Below are 15,483 nucleotides of genomic sequence, written 5' to 3'. Positions count from 1 at the left end.
GCACCAGTTAGTTAATTCCTGTGAACTTAAGTTATAGCTATTATTTATATAAGTGGTATTGAAAAAAGTGATTGTCAAATGTCATCACTTTTTTCAATACCACATGACAAAATTTAAGGTATTAATTTTAGAAAGGCATCTGTAGTTTATAAAAATATTTGCATTGATTGCTTAATTATTTTAACAATATTTGTTGGAGAGGTAACATCTTTAAACCCTTAATATAAAAGGATTTGAGTTTCAAAAATAAACTGATTAAATAGTATGAAAACGATTTATTATAATAAAAAGTACTAACTAACTTATGAAGTTTTTTAGTTTTATATCAGAAAAATCAAGTTACATTAATTACTTCTCAAGAAGGAAAACTCATTTGAATTTTTCAATCTCTTTATATGTAAAGCACTCATGTGTTCTGAAATCTTGCAACATGATAGCAATTGATGGTAGGTGTATAATTCAAATATTCCATATTAAAGGATTACCAAGAGGCTCATTTTTGCTAAGAATTAATCTTAGGGGTAGTGAAGGAACCCAGGTGGGTCATAAAAGTTTTTTGCTAGGAGATTAGTCTAACAAAACTTAGTGCACTCTAGTAGATAATCTTATAACACATCCTCATTGTTAGTTCTTTAAAAGATGACTTCTTATACTGTTTAATTAATATTTATCTTCCTCTTAACACTTATTCTCTAGAAGACGTTTAGCTGTCAGGTGCTCATGTTAGATGTATTAATCAAGCGGTTTAGATTCACAATCATAATTATCCTTTAATCGTCCATATGTACATTAGGATTTTTCACATGAAACATTAAAGTTCAACATGTACGCTATCTACAAACAAATTGTAGGTTTAATAGCATGTCTCCAAAAATCTGTATTGCAGAGACTAAACTAAAATATCTATACAGCAACTGCACCTGGCACAAAAGCCTTGATATCCACATTTTACAATAATTCAATGTAATAACAAAATACAGTGTCAACATTAGGCAAAATAATTATTAACATATGTATATTATCTTTTTCTTTTACATATATATATATATATTAAAAACTGGCCTTATAAATTTAAAGAGCATTAATCAGAGGCATACATATAAACATATACTTTAAAATCATTTGGTCATTTTTTTACATAAAAATTTGGCCCTCAAGTGGGGGGGGAACAGGCAGGGAAATATTTGGTCCATTTAAACGATATCTGTACAAACTAAGAACGGAAATTTTAAAAAACACTGTACAACACCATGGAAGATTGTAAAACATTTCTGGACATCAACACATCCGCTTTCTAACATTTAAGTGTGTCACTTTTTTGGAATAACACTGAAATTCTTTAAGTAAAGAATGTTCGTGAATTTGTTCATGCTCATAGTATAATCTCTTATCAGCAAGAATGTAAAAATACGTTGTCAGTTCAACAATAATTCTCAACTATGAAATTTACATATATTTATTGTTAAGCTTCAAAGCAATGGTGCTCACAGATTTAGCAAGACACAAGTCATAATAAGAGTTACTCTTTTTCTGAGACCCAAGGCACAAATCACATTTTCAATCAATGAAAGAAAGACTAGGAAGTGACCTTGCTTCAGGGAAAGCACATGCTTCTTATTCAGTACTTGCTAAGAAGTCCAAGTTCTTCAGTCTTAGAAAAGTAAAATAATTTTTCATGTAGTATCTTTCTAATTACACTTTAGTTTCTGGTCCTTCAGTACCATGATTAAATGTATCTCTGAGGTGAGCCATTTGTATTGAACAGATATGCCCATATGCTTTGTTATACCATTCAGGTGAACGACCTCTGCAAAAAAGAAAATAATTATTAAATAAATTGACTTCAGAATGTATCTTAAAATAGTTTAGTGCTCATTAAAAACGTTTAAATCAAGTTATAAATAGGATGTGGTTTAACAAAAAAATCACATACATTGGCTTCACATTTAACAAAATTTATTCTAAGATGGATAAAGTAAATAATTCTGAAGATTTCCTTCCTTCTTTTATACAACCACATATATAAAAGATGTAAATAGATGACTGTTTCTTGCAGAAAACAATCATCTATTTACAGTTTTTTTTAGAGAGAATGAGCATGTTTTTTTTTCCCCTCAATTATATAACAAGAGATAGCAATATTCTTGATGATCAGCAGTGATCACAACACAGTGATGTGGATTTACTTAAAGCTAGAACTACTGTCAAGAATAAAGCAAAGGGATATTGCTTACATAAAGTAAGGTAATGTCCTTAGTTTAAAATTACTAACTGCAATTTTAAAGAGGAAGCAGCCAGTAATCATAATTCATAGAATCAGCAGTTAAAGAAGTAATGCATTTGCACAATCACAGCATGGATTTGTTAAGGAGGAACCTTCTCTGACCAAACTGATTAGCTATTATGATGCAATAACAAAGGAAATTCCATCTGAAATGGTTGTAAAAAGTAATTTTGGCATCATATTAGTAAGATTTCAGTAAAGCTGCAGTGTGGCATTAGCGGCAAGCTAATGGTGGTGGTGGTGGAGGGGGGATTATTAATAGTCATTGCTCTTATTAGTGAAATCCCTCAGGGTTCTGTGCTGTGGTCCTTATTGTATTAAATATGTATTAATAATATTGACCAAAAAACCGCAAGTGTAATCCCTAGGGTGGCAGAGTAGTTAATAACAGGAATCAAGTCTTTCAATAAGATGTGGCAATTGAGGTTTAACATGAAGTTCTCGGGCACAATTACTGTATACCATTTGTTAATGGTATACAGTAATTGTGCCGGCAGGGCTAAGAAAGCAATTATCCTGGTGTATAAGGTGATGGATAGGCCACATATTGAGTACTACATGCAAGTCTGGGCATCATTTTAAGAAAGGTGTAGATCTGGGTTAGAAGAGGCTACTCCTAGCAAGAAAGAAAGATTTCAATTCTGTAAATTGAAGTATCTGCAAAAAGACCTGACTGTAGTGTTTAATGCTTTAACTGGATTGAGTAAAGTGAATGGTGATGGCATCCTTTCCCTTTCTTGGACAATACAGGAGAAAAAAGGATGGTTAGAGGGGATGTATACATGGGGTGGTTTTTTTTTTGGCTGATATCATGTAAGCTTGCATCATTTGCCACTAATAATAGTCATACTAATAGAACAAAATGATTGCATCTCAACTGAATAATAGGTTTTTGGCATCAAATTAATGGGCACAGCTTACCAATTTGAATTTAATTAATTATCCTTATTTTCTGCTCATTACTTACACTTGATGTAAGTAATGAGCAGATGACAAGAAAGTGCAGGTTACAGGTAGATGCAAAATATGCAGCAGTTCCAAAATCATCTCCACTGACATTTCCCTAATGTCAAAGATACAAAGAAAGTTTCTGTTTTTGGTGTTTCCCAAAAAATAACAAAAATCAAGGAATGATCATTATGGTAGCCACCATCCAAGAATCAACCACATCTTCTGTGATAGAGTTGCTATCTTTTCACTATGACATACAGATGATTTGGAGCAGTGGTGGAGAGAGATAGTGAAAGCAATTCTGAAATTAATTTTTCCTCATAAAATAAACAATTTTTAGATTACTTTAACTAAAAAATTACTACATGGACTTTTGTGATAACAATTTAGGGCCTTAACAATTCACCAAGTTTAAATGAAAATTTATTTTTTCTCTATTCTATGACCCAGAGGAATTACAACAAAACCTGGAGCTCAAACATGGCATTATTAAACACAAAAGAAGTGGAAACTATTCTGCTCAACTTGGTGCAGGAACAGTGACATCACTACAAAGGCAGATTGGCAGCCTCATGTTGCCCATCTGGCTATACATTGGTTCCTATCATTCACCAAGTCAATACCCATTATATCTTAGAAGTATGCACGTTTACTGAACAATTATCCAGACACTCATTACAAATTGCTTAACCTATTGAAGAATTGCAATTTTTATTTTCCCTTGCAGCTGTTATTCTCACTATATCTCCCCACCCCAGATGTAAATGGTGTTTATTTTGTGGATATAGTCTATCCTAGAGGATCCTCATTTGTTTTTCATTTTTTGTAAAATAATAAGAGGAATTTACCTCAATATAGTATGTAGAACACTTCCGTATGATACCCTTAGCCATAATTAAGCAAACCCTTAGCCATAATTATGAGAGCATCCTTGGACTCAGGGGAGGTTCCCACGGACTGGAGATGTGCAAATGTGTCCCCAATTCACAAAGGTGGATCGAAGGGTGACACGAGTAATTACAGACCAGTCAGTTTAACTTCTGTTCCGGGTAAAATAATGGAGTCGCTGGTTAAAGATGCATTGCAGGATCATCTAGACAAGACTGCAGCGATAACTCAAACACAGCATGGGTTTGTTAAGGGAAAGTCTTGTCTGACAAATTTGATTGGTTATTATGATGTGGTCACAAAGGAACTGGATGCAAAAAATAATTTTGATATCATATACTTGGATTTCAGGAAAGCTTTTGACACTGTTGCGCATGGAAGACTACTGTACAAATTGGAGCAGAATGGTATTAAGGGTAAGTTGCTACAATGGATAAAAGGATGGTTAAGTGGGAGAAGACAGAGGGTGGTAATCAATGGATGCTGCTCTTCGTGGACTAATGTTATTAGTGGAGTCCCACAGGGTTCGGTGTTGGGTCCACTGTTGTTTTGTGTATTTATCAATGATATTGATGAAGGTATATCAGGCTTAATGTCGAAGTTTGCAGATGACACAAAGGTTGGCAGGGTTGTTAATGACAGTAATGGCAGTGTGCTACTGCAACAGGATCTAGATAATTTGGGCAGATGGGCTAAGAAGTGGCAACTGAAGTTCAACCTTGACAAATGCAAAGTACTGCATATGGGTAGAAATAACCCCAGAGAAACGTACCAACTGTGTGGTACTACACTTAAGGTGGTAGAAAATGAAAAAGACCTGGAAGTAATTGTGCAGTCAGATATGAAGTTTTCTGAGCAGTGCAGACAGGCTGCTAGGGCGGGTCATGGGGTTTTGTCAATGATATATAGGAATTTTGCTAGCAGGGAAAAGGAGGTGATTGTCCCTCTGTATAAGGCAATGGTCAGGCCACGCCTTGAGTACTGCGTACAGGTCTGGAGGCCTCATTTTAGGAAGGATGTAGATTTGCTTGAGCGTGTACAGAGAAGAGCAACACGATTGGTGAGGGGAATGAAGGGATTCTCTTACCAAGAGAGGCTTAAGTTCTGCAAATTGCAGTGGCTGGAGACTAGGCACCTGCGCGGTGATCTGATTGAGGTCTATAAGGCCTTGAATGGGTTGAGCACGCTGAATTCTGATGGGATCCTTCCACTTGTTCAGATTACCAACCTACGGGGACATAAGTTCAAATTAAGAAAGGACAGATGTAGAACAGATGTGCGGAAATTTGCCTTTAGCCAGCGGGTGGTTAATTGCTGGAACAAACTTCCATCTGTCGTTGTAGAAGTTGATAGGTTAAATAAATTTAAGGAGGAACTGGACAGGCATTTGGAGGGAATGGTGTGATTTTTTTTTTTTTTTTTTGGCTGATGCTGCATAAGCTCCTACACTTGCTTTCTTGCATCATGTGCCACTACTACTACTACTACCCTCCAGAAATTAAAATGGAAAAAAACGAAAAAATCGACAACTTACCAGTACATTAGAGTAAAATATAAATCAATTTAAAACAATTAAAAATCAAATTAACGCAATTAAAAGAATCTAACGAAAATATTCAAAACAATTTTCCTTCCTGAAGCTGAGAACGCTTTTCGACCATATGTCGTGATCACAGGAATGAAAATTACCGAATCGGGTTAAACCTGAAACTTAAATAGTGATTATTTGTCTTCGTGCATGCGCGTTAAGTTCCACGCATCGGAGATCAAATATGGCCGCCGAACATTAACAGAATTCTCATGTAATTTAATTTCTATGGTTTCTGCAATTAATAGTCGCGTATAATTACGTTGAACATTAAGTATTTTGGCCTCGTTAAATAAAAAAAGTATGTTCGTTATTTTGGCCTCGTTAAATAAAAAAAGTATGTTCGTTAATGGCATGAAAGGTTAATTCTGACGCTGCCAAATGAGAAGCACAAACTGAGGCTTCATGCTGATTTACACGAATATTAAGAGAAAATCGCGTCGAACCTTGGTAAGACGAGTTGCAATCACCGCAAGAAATGTTGTATACCAGATCATTAATTTGTGTTGCGAACGCGGATACAACATTTCTTGCGGTGATTGCGACTTGTCTTACCACGGCTCGACGTGATTTTCTCTTAATATTCGTGTAAATCAGCATGAAGCCTCAGTTCGTGCTACTCGTTCAGCAGCGTCAGAATTAGCCTTTCATGCCATTAACGAAAAACATACTTTTTTATTTAATGAGGCCAAAATACTTAATGTTCAACTTACCGTATTTCCCCATGTATAAGACGCACTCTTTTTCAAAAAATTTGGGGTATAAAAACTGGGTGCGTCTTATACAGTGGTTGTAGATTTCTTTACTTGCATTTTTTGCGTTTGTTGTCTTTGCGCTCATTGTTTCGCACTTGTTACCGGTATATTAGGTTACGTTTTGCCACGTTCTGCCCAGAAATGGCTCAGAAAAGATTTTCGTACAGTGCTGAATTCAAGTTAAAAGTGATCCAGTTTGCAAAAGTGAATGGAAATCGTGCTGCTGAACGTAAGTTTGGTCCTCCTCCAACTGAGAAAACAATCCGAGACTGGCTACGGGAAGAAGAAAAAACCTTATTGAAAACGCCATGGCAGAAGAAGGCCATGAGAGGCAAGTCAGCAAAACGGCCTGATTTAGAGAGGGGATTGAAGAGCAAAGGACAATTGGAATTCCTGTGTCCACAAAGATGGTTCAGCATGAGGCAAGAAGAACTGCTGATGAAAAGAAGTTACTTATTTCAAAGGATGACACAATTGGTGCTTCAGGTTCATGAAACGGAATGGACTAAGCATGTGTACATGCACCAGACTTGCCCAAAAGATGCCTGAAAGCTATGAGCAGAAGGTCCTTGAATTTCATCGTTTTGTCATTCAATGTCGGAAGACACATCAGTTTGAGTTGGGACAGATTGCAAATAAGGATAAAGTCCCCCTTCAATTTGATGTCCCAAGTAACAGAACTGAGAAGAAGGGGGTGAAAACTGTAACTGTGAAGACAAGTGGACATGAAAAGAGCCATTATACAGTTGTTCTAGCTTGTTGTGCTGACAGAACCAAGCTGCCTCCTATGCTGATTTTCAAATACAAAACAATGCCAAAAGAAAACATTCCTCGAGGAGTGATTGTCCACATTCATGACAAGGGTTGGATGGAGCAGGAGACCAGGTGGGCTCTTACGCAAACCTACCCTATTGGTGCTTGATCAGTTCAGGGCACACATAACAAAAAATACAAAGAAGATTGTTGCAGAGCAAAAAACAAAACTTGCCGTCATACCTTGACATCCCAGCTCCAACCACTTGATGTCAGCATTAACAAACCTTTCAAAGCTGCCATGAGAGACGAATGGAACCAATGGATGAAGTCTTCTGGGGACAATTTGACACCAACAGGAAGAGTGAAGAAACCAACTATAGGAGAAGTTTGTACCTGGGTGAAAAGATCCTGGGATAATATCAAGATTGAGATTGTTTTCAAGTCATTTAAGAAGTGTGGCATTTCAAATGCCATAGATGGAACTGAGGACGCGGCCGTATATGAGGACAGTGATTCGTCATCAGACACAGATGAAGACAAGCTAATGGATGGGAGTTTTGACAGTGATGAGGAGTTGTATGAATTTTATGATGAATAAAACTTGAGTTCAATAATTTTATGTAATACATTTTTTTTTCAAATTTCGGGCCCCAAAATTAAGGTGCGTCTTATACATGGGAGTGTCTTATGCATGGGGAAATATGGTAATTATACGCGACTATTAATTGCAGAACCATAGAAATTAAATTACACGAGAATGTTCGGCAGCCATATTTTATCTCCGATGCGTGGACCTTTACACTCATGCGCGAAGACAAATAATCACTATTTAAGTTTCAGGTTTAACCCGATTCGGTAATTTTCATTCCTGTGATCACGACATATGGTCGAAAAGCATTCTCAGCTTCAGGAAGGAAAATCGTTTTGAATATTTTCGTTAGATTCTTTTAATTGCGTTAATTTGATTTTTAATTGTTTTAAACTGATTTGAATTGTGTTAAATTGGTTTTTTAATTATTTATATTTTACTCTAATGTACCGGTAAGTTGTAAATTTTTCCGTTTTAATTTCTGGATGGTATCATACGGAAGTGTTCTACGTACTATATTGAGGTAAACTCCTCTTATTATTTTACAAAAATTATTAACAACGTAGAACGTACTGAGTATTACAGCTCTGATTCATACTATCTAATTTGTTTTTTATTATATGAGCAAAGCCCATTTACATGCGATCATATGTAAATTTTCTTTTCTTTATAATCAATTTCATTTGTAATAGTTTAATGAGATGATATATGCATACATGTTGGGACAAAACTGACTGGAAAATACATCATTAACTTACCTTGTATCTATCCTGCTTATATGGGTAACTCTACTCTTGCCTGATCCACAGGGTTCAATCAAATAACGAGAAGCAAGGACTATACCTCTTACCCCATCCATAAGTAGTGGTGCATCGGCATGCTCTACCGAAAATTCAATTAACACACAAGCTCCCTTTGGAAAATCAGTTCGCCATGATCTGTGTAAAAAATGGTTTATAATTGAATTACATACATCAGCTTGAGGTGGCTTGAAAAATAATTTATACTTCATGATATTAGTATAGCAAAAGAATGTGGACTATTCTGTTCACTTATTTTGCTTTACCGCCATCAGACTTTGAATTTCAATGGTGGTCTTAATTCTCAAAGAGCAAACTCCTGCATCATTGTTTGCCTTGGTGTTACACCACTTTAAAAAAAATGGCATTAATGAAATGCAGTCTGCCATTTATTTAAAACATCAAGCACTGCTATGACGGCCTGTATCAATTAGTGATAAAACAAGTTGTTCTATGTGAGCTGCCATGCAATTCACACATTAACAAAGCCACATAGATTTTGTTATATAAAATCTTTTTCACACTACATACAGAACATTAAGTCACCTTGGTTTCATTACTTGAGACCATTTGCTATCTGCTAAGGGACCAGTAAGTCCTGAAACAAGCTGTCATAGCGGTATCTTACTATTTGCACTATATTTCTCTATTATGACTACCAAGACCATTGCAATATTCACTGCAATTTAAAAATCTGCTAGATGTGAAAACATGAATAGCCCAAGTGTTTTTTCAATTATTTGCAGGTCAAAATGGGCATGAAATTGACCAAGCAGACATTAAGTTTATTTACACACATTATTTAATTTAAGTACCTACGTTGAAATAGTGCCCAGCTTCTTTAGTAAATTGTGGCATTGGGCCAGCAGCACAGCTGAAGTAATAGGAGTTATATCACACAGGTAATGAAAGTTGTGTTTTCAACTGGAAAAGTTTTCCACATACTGCTTGTCCATTTAGATTCAATGTATTATTCACTGCTCTACACAGTCACTAAATCAGGGCCATCTGTTATCTGATGACAGAACATGATAATTTTGAAACTGGTCATAACAGTGTACCTTCAAGGCTCACATTTCTGGTGGTGGTATTTGATTAAAAATAACATCACCAGGGATATAACTTTAGGTAGACTTGTGAATAAATGTAGTTGTTTCTAAACAGTGTAAGCCCAAACTCTTTCACTGAAGGGAAAATAGTGTCCCCAGATACTAAAGACAGAGTAGTATTTTTTGTCTGCCTTTTTGATTCTACTATTTTAATAGTAACTTGCAACTTTGTTTTACTTCTATAAGAGTCAAAATGTATCTCATACCTTCAAGTAAACTAACTCTTGTACTTACAGAAAATTAAAAAAAATATATATGTGATGGTCATAAAGAACACAATAGTAATTTAGCATTAGATATGACCTTGTTTCTTTAACATATTCAAAAGTACTATGGTCATTTTAAAACAATCAGGTTTACTATCTATATATGCCTCAACTAATACTAATACTAATAAGTGTATAATCTATATATACACTTTGAGTATGGCGCCTCTGTAGCCAGGTGGGCAGGAGCAGCAATGCGTAGCACACGCTTCGAGCCCGTGACCACCAAATACAGAGGATGCGGAAAGGTCAGGGAATGACCACCGCACATCCCCGGAGCAATATGGCCTTAGTTGCTAATGCTCCTAAAAACCAAACGACAAACAACAACTTTGAGTATTGAGTATTACAGCTCTGATTCATACTGTATAATAACTAAATATGTCAATAAAAGGAAAATAGAATTACATTTAAAAGGCTACCATTTATGAAATGCAGAGCCTGTTTTGTTCTTCAACTATATTTGAATAAACTGAGATATATATATATATAAAAGAAAAAAAAAAAAAAAAAACATTGATAATTACCTAATAACACAAAAATCACAAGATGGATGAGGAGGAAGAGAACTACAAGAGTACTGAAAAATTTCAGTCTGTTTGTCCATTCTAGTTACTACTCTCCATTTCCGAAGGGATAAATCCCACATGTGCCTGGAAAAATAAATATTTTTATAATACACCTGTTACATAAGTTAAATCTCAATAATAAAGAAAACAATTTACTTTAACCATCGGCAATTAAGAGTAAAAGATAGAAGTTACATGTTCTAATGAACAGGAGATGTAATCTATAAAAATACAGGTAGTTCCCAACTTTACGAGTTAATTTGTTTCTGCACGTGCTCGTAAAGCATGAATTTGTTTCCCATAGACATAATGTTAAACACATGGGTTACGTTCTCAACAATGAAATTTACTATAGTAATGTTAAATAAAGGTCAACAAAACAGTAGTTTATGCTTGCACAATGATTTATTTGTCCAAATAAATGAAAACATAGCCTTTAAGATCAAGCAAATTATAATTATAAAGAAATTATTTATGTCATACAAATGTTAAAGAATGCTAATTCTTCATCACTAAATGCACACTTGTTGATTTGTTGGAAGCACAAGGAGTCATCTTCAGAAATGCTTCAAGAGTTTGTTTCCAAGACAATCTCAATTGCTTATTCTGTGTTGAAAAGCTTTGTCAATCCTCTTGAGAATGAAGGAACGAACAAGAATTTCAGCTATTAAATCTTCTTTTTCCTCAGCTTCTTCATATTTAGCCATTTCAAGGTCTTCATTTGTGAGCTTTCCATTGTGTGCTTGAAGCAGACCAGTGTCAGTTGTAGAAACCTCAAGCTGCAATTAGTTGGCAATATTACCAACTGCTTCTGTTTCATTTGTATAATATCTGTTGTAGTAGTGTATTGTATACAGTACAGTACACAGTAGTGCTGTACTGCAAACACAGTAGTACTGTATAGCTTGAAATGCCATATTTATGAATGTTTAGCATTTATTTATTGCAATTAATGTTTATACTTGAAAAAAATAACTCGTAAAGTGAAAACTGTTGTATATTAATTGTTGTTAATCATCTATCTCTCTTTTCAGTGAATTCAAGATACAGGATGCATTCTGAGTTGGCATTCTGAATCTGTAATTGAACCACCACCATCACATAACTTTAAGGAATTTTTTACACACACAAACTTTTAAGAGATAATTACAAATTAATACACTGTTGCACCATAGTCATTACTTTTATTAACAGCATTGTGTTCTGTAACTTCTGCCAATCCCTCAGTCACATTCACTACTGCTCTCAAAGATCAGAATATCCATCATAGTTTGGACTATGTTCTGTCCATGCATTTCCCTAAACATGAATCATGGTGTAAGAGTCAGTGTTAATTTATAGTTATCTTTTAATGGAAATAACTTGCAAAAAGAACACTCTTAACATCATGATTACTGCAAACTATATTTTTGGGCACCATTTAAATTATTTAATATGACTTTTTAACTTTTAGAATCCTATAGCCTTCATTCCATGTATTATGTAATTTTTGAATAGCCCCAGATGTGTTAATAATAAAAAAAAAACCCAGCCACCATACAATTGTTTTGAAAACTAATTTAATTGATATCAAGTACAGTAAGTAGGGTATCTTGAACGTAAGCCTTCACAACATAAACAATTGGGCTATGAATGAGTGTGTAATGGACTGAGTAACCAGTGTACCCAAAAGAAGGGGGGATGAATAACTTTAGTTAGTAATCTTTCTTACCCAGTTAAGGGGAATACAGTTTTATATACAGAGTGACACAGACACACACAATAAAATAGAAATAGCATGATCTGATGCTGATTTAGCAGCTTTGTCTGCATGTTCATTCACCGGGATGCCAGTGTGACTAGGGATCCAACAAAAATAGGTAACTTAGGCCATATCTTGAGTATTGCATACAGGTCTGCAAGCCTTGTTTCAGGAAAAATATGGAGCTGTTGAACAGGTGCAGAGAAAAGTGAAAAGATTAGTAAGAGGAACAGAAGGTGCTCTTACTAAGAAAGGCTTCAGTTCTACAAAAATGCAGCATCTGAAGACCAGGCATATGCCAAAAGATTTGATTTAGGTATTTCAGACTTTGAATGGATTGAATAAGTTCAATGCTGATGGCATTCTTCCTCTTGCTCAGACCACACATGAGAGAGACATAAATTTAAGAAATTACAGGATAGATGTGCAAAAGAAGTTTACCTTCAGTCAGTAGGTAGTTTGAATAAATTCAAGGAAGAATTAGACAACATATTAGAGAGGATGGACAGGTAATGTGAAGGTTTTTGTTTGGTGGTGGGGGGGGGGGGGCTGATGCTGTATAAGCTTGCTTTCTTGCATTGTACTTGTGTAACTGATTATTGTGCATTTTTGTCTCTACTGTATAGTTTGGAATGCACTGTCAAGTTCATATACACTGTTGGCTTTGCACTAGCAACACCTACTTAATACCTCATGATGTCACATTTTGCCTCTAAGACAGCCTGTATAAACTCTGGCATGGACTCCAGGTGTTGCATGGTGTCATGTAGTAGTAACACCCACACATTGTCAGGTTGATGGCATTGCATCAATTGTCCCATTTTAAGTAGGTCCCACAGGTGCTCAACTGGGCTGAGATCAGGTGAGTTAGGTGGCCATGAGAGGACAAAGAATGATATAATCACCAGTTAGAAACCTAAAGGGCCTTGTGGCATGGCATGTTGTCATCACAAAGGGTGTACTTGATCAATGATAACGAGAGGTAGGCATTTGCAATAAAACACTGATTAATGGTAATCAGAGAACCCTGGGCATGCCACTAAAACAGTCTCACAACCATAACACCACTGCCTCCAGCCTACGAAACACCAGCAGTGCATCGAGGTGCCATGGCCTCATGTTGTTTTCTTCAAATGTTGATACGCCCATCAGCATGATACAGTTGAAAGCAGGATTCATCAGATCAGGTGACAGATTTCCACATTGGTGGTCTAGTGTTGGTGCTTATGTGCTCATGCCAGGTACAGATTTTTGTGTCTCACAGTGAGTAAGGGTACCCATGACAGCCACCAACTGCCCTAGCCTATATGAACTAATATCAGGCACAAAGTCATGTGCCGGACATTAGTTTGTATAGGTGGTTAGCTGGGCCACTATGTTATGAGACAAGACACATGATGCTCATCTTGCCCATGCAATTGTTTGAAGTTGAAAAGATCTTACTGCCAACCCATTCTTCCTTACAGACACTCAAAAACTGATTGCAATTTGTGCAAACTACAAACTTATGTTGGCTGTTCCGGACTATGAGCCTTCATCAGCATCACATACCAGTCCAATCCTACACAACTGTCTGTTGCTAATGCAAACCAACACAGTATACAAAAGGTGACAGTGAAGTTCCCGGACTGGTGCAATAAAAATAACACAAACTGATGGAGCTCAAAAATTTTTTGTTTTTTTATATATATACAAACTAGTCACCAGCTGATTGAATGCACTTATTACACTGTTCTAGAAGTTTCTGAAAAGAGTCAGCAAAGGCATCCAAAGAAATAAGTTCAGTTTACATTTTTCTTTATGTTTGCAGCTTCCTTCGTAAAAATCACATAGCACTGTGTTGAGCAAGCGGTGCTAAAATAAAAACTAGTTTAATCGAGCATTTACCATTTTCTCCATGATCATCCCTTTGCAACTAGTAAGTGCAGTGGGTCATTTGGAAATCTAGGATTTTTTCCCTGTTATGGTACTAAAAAGTATAAAGGCATAATGCCAACTGTCTGGAAAAGTATTTTCTGTAATTATAAAAAAAGTAGCAGTAACTGAAGATCTGGTTTATTAAGTTCAGCTATCAAAATATAATGTATTCTATCAGGACCCAGTGTACTAAGTTTTTAAAAATGGGAGGGTATGAGATAGCAGCTGAAATTTTTGCATATAATTGATCTAATGTTTTTGCAATATCAGAGCCTTTCACAGTCAATGTGAAAAGATTCCAATGCTGATCCTTGGAATTCATTCTTTCTATTAGTAGTGATAAATGGTGCAAGAAAGCAAGCTTATACAGCATCAGCCAAATAAAAAAAATTACCTATATACTATTAGAATATGTTTTATTCTGTTAGAGCAGTATAATACAAATCAAGCATCTATATTTATTTATATTTCAATCAACAATAGAGCTTAATTGAATTATAGATTGTTAACTCAATCCCTTAGTTCTTGTGCTAATATTTGGAAAATGAGCAACAAAGTGTTCTCTTTGCAATATGTTGCATCCTCATCACGACAAAATGCATAGTGTGTACAGTCTAGGGACAATATCAACTGGATGACCAAAAAGATAAGGCAGTACATCAAACATAATTACGTTAGGGACATAACTCTATCTTCCTCATCTTTGCAAATATAGTATTCACAGATCAGAAACATATCTCACTTGTGCTTTGTTTTTTCTACCTTCCTCTTCCAGATACTAAGCAGATTCTATAAACATTGCGATATTATGGATTGATAGAAATTTCTCTTTTATATATTCTGACCTTTCAGAATGGATAACATTCAGTCTCTCTCCATAAACCAATTCATTGCACTTTTTCTAGTGGGGATGTCAACTGCAGCATGTTAGAAAATTATGGGGATTGGAGGGTGGATATTTAACCCTAAGTGATTCTACAAGGCAAGATGAGTTAAAATGCTGGGGGTGAACTTTTAATCTTTTCACAACTCTCCACATTAAATAAAGAATTTTTCATTTTAATTACCAACCTTTCTCTCAATATTCGGTTCAGCAATTCTACAGGAGGCGCTTCAACTTCTGTGGACACTTTCCAGAGACGAAGAGGATGACTGTCATCCATTTTCTTGTATGCTAGATCGGCATTATCAGTCTGAGACACTGCTACCCAGCCTCGATACTTGTCTCTTGCCTCCTAGTGTGGGGAGGAAAAAACTCTTCATCTAAATA

At 35.6% G+C, this 15,483-nt stretch overlaps 1 protein-coding gene across 1 annotated transcript in view; it reads right to left on the bottom strand.

Moving 5' to 3' along the window:
• Positions 1-1,065: 1,065 nt before the first annotated feature.
• cv-c (RhoGTPase activating protein) overlaps positions 1,066-15,483 on the bottom strand; it is a 534,147-nt gene continuing 519,729 nt past the window's right edge. The window contains exons 17-20 of the mRNA XM_090369318.1: positions 15,285-15,448; positions 10,514-10,639; positions 8,570-8,749; positions 1,066-1,807 (exon numbers count right to left, since the gene is read on the bottom strand). Coding sequence (XP_090225444.1) covers positions 1,693-1,807; positions 8,570-8,749; positions 10,514-10,639; positions 15,285-15,448 — 585 coding nt within the window. The 3' untranslated portion in view covers positions 1,066-1,692. The remainder of the gene's footprint in view (positions 1,808-8,569; positions 8,750-10,513; positions 10,640-15,284; positions 15,449-15,483) is intronic.

This window comes from Mastigoproctus giganteus, chromosome 3 (assembly GCF_048544385.1).
Source record: "Mastigoproctus giganteus isolate SK-2022 chromosome 3, ASM4854438v1, whole genome shotgun sequence".
NCBI classification, from domain to species: domain Eukaryota; kingdom Metazoa; phylum Arthropoda; class Arachnida; order Uropygi; family Thelyphonidae; genus Mastigoproctus; species Mastigoproctus giganteus.
Note: the sequence above shows the minus strand (reverse complement) of the source record. Positions and strands in the feature narration are given on the sequence as shown.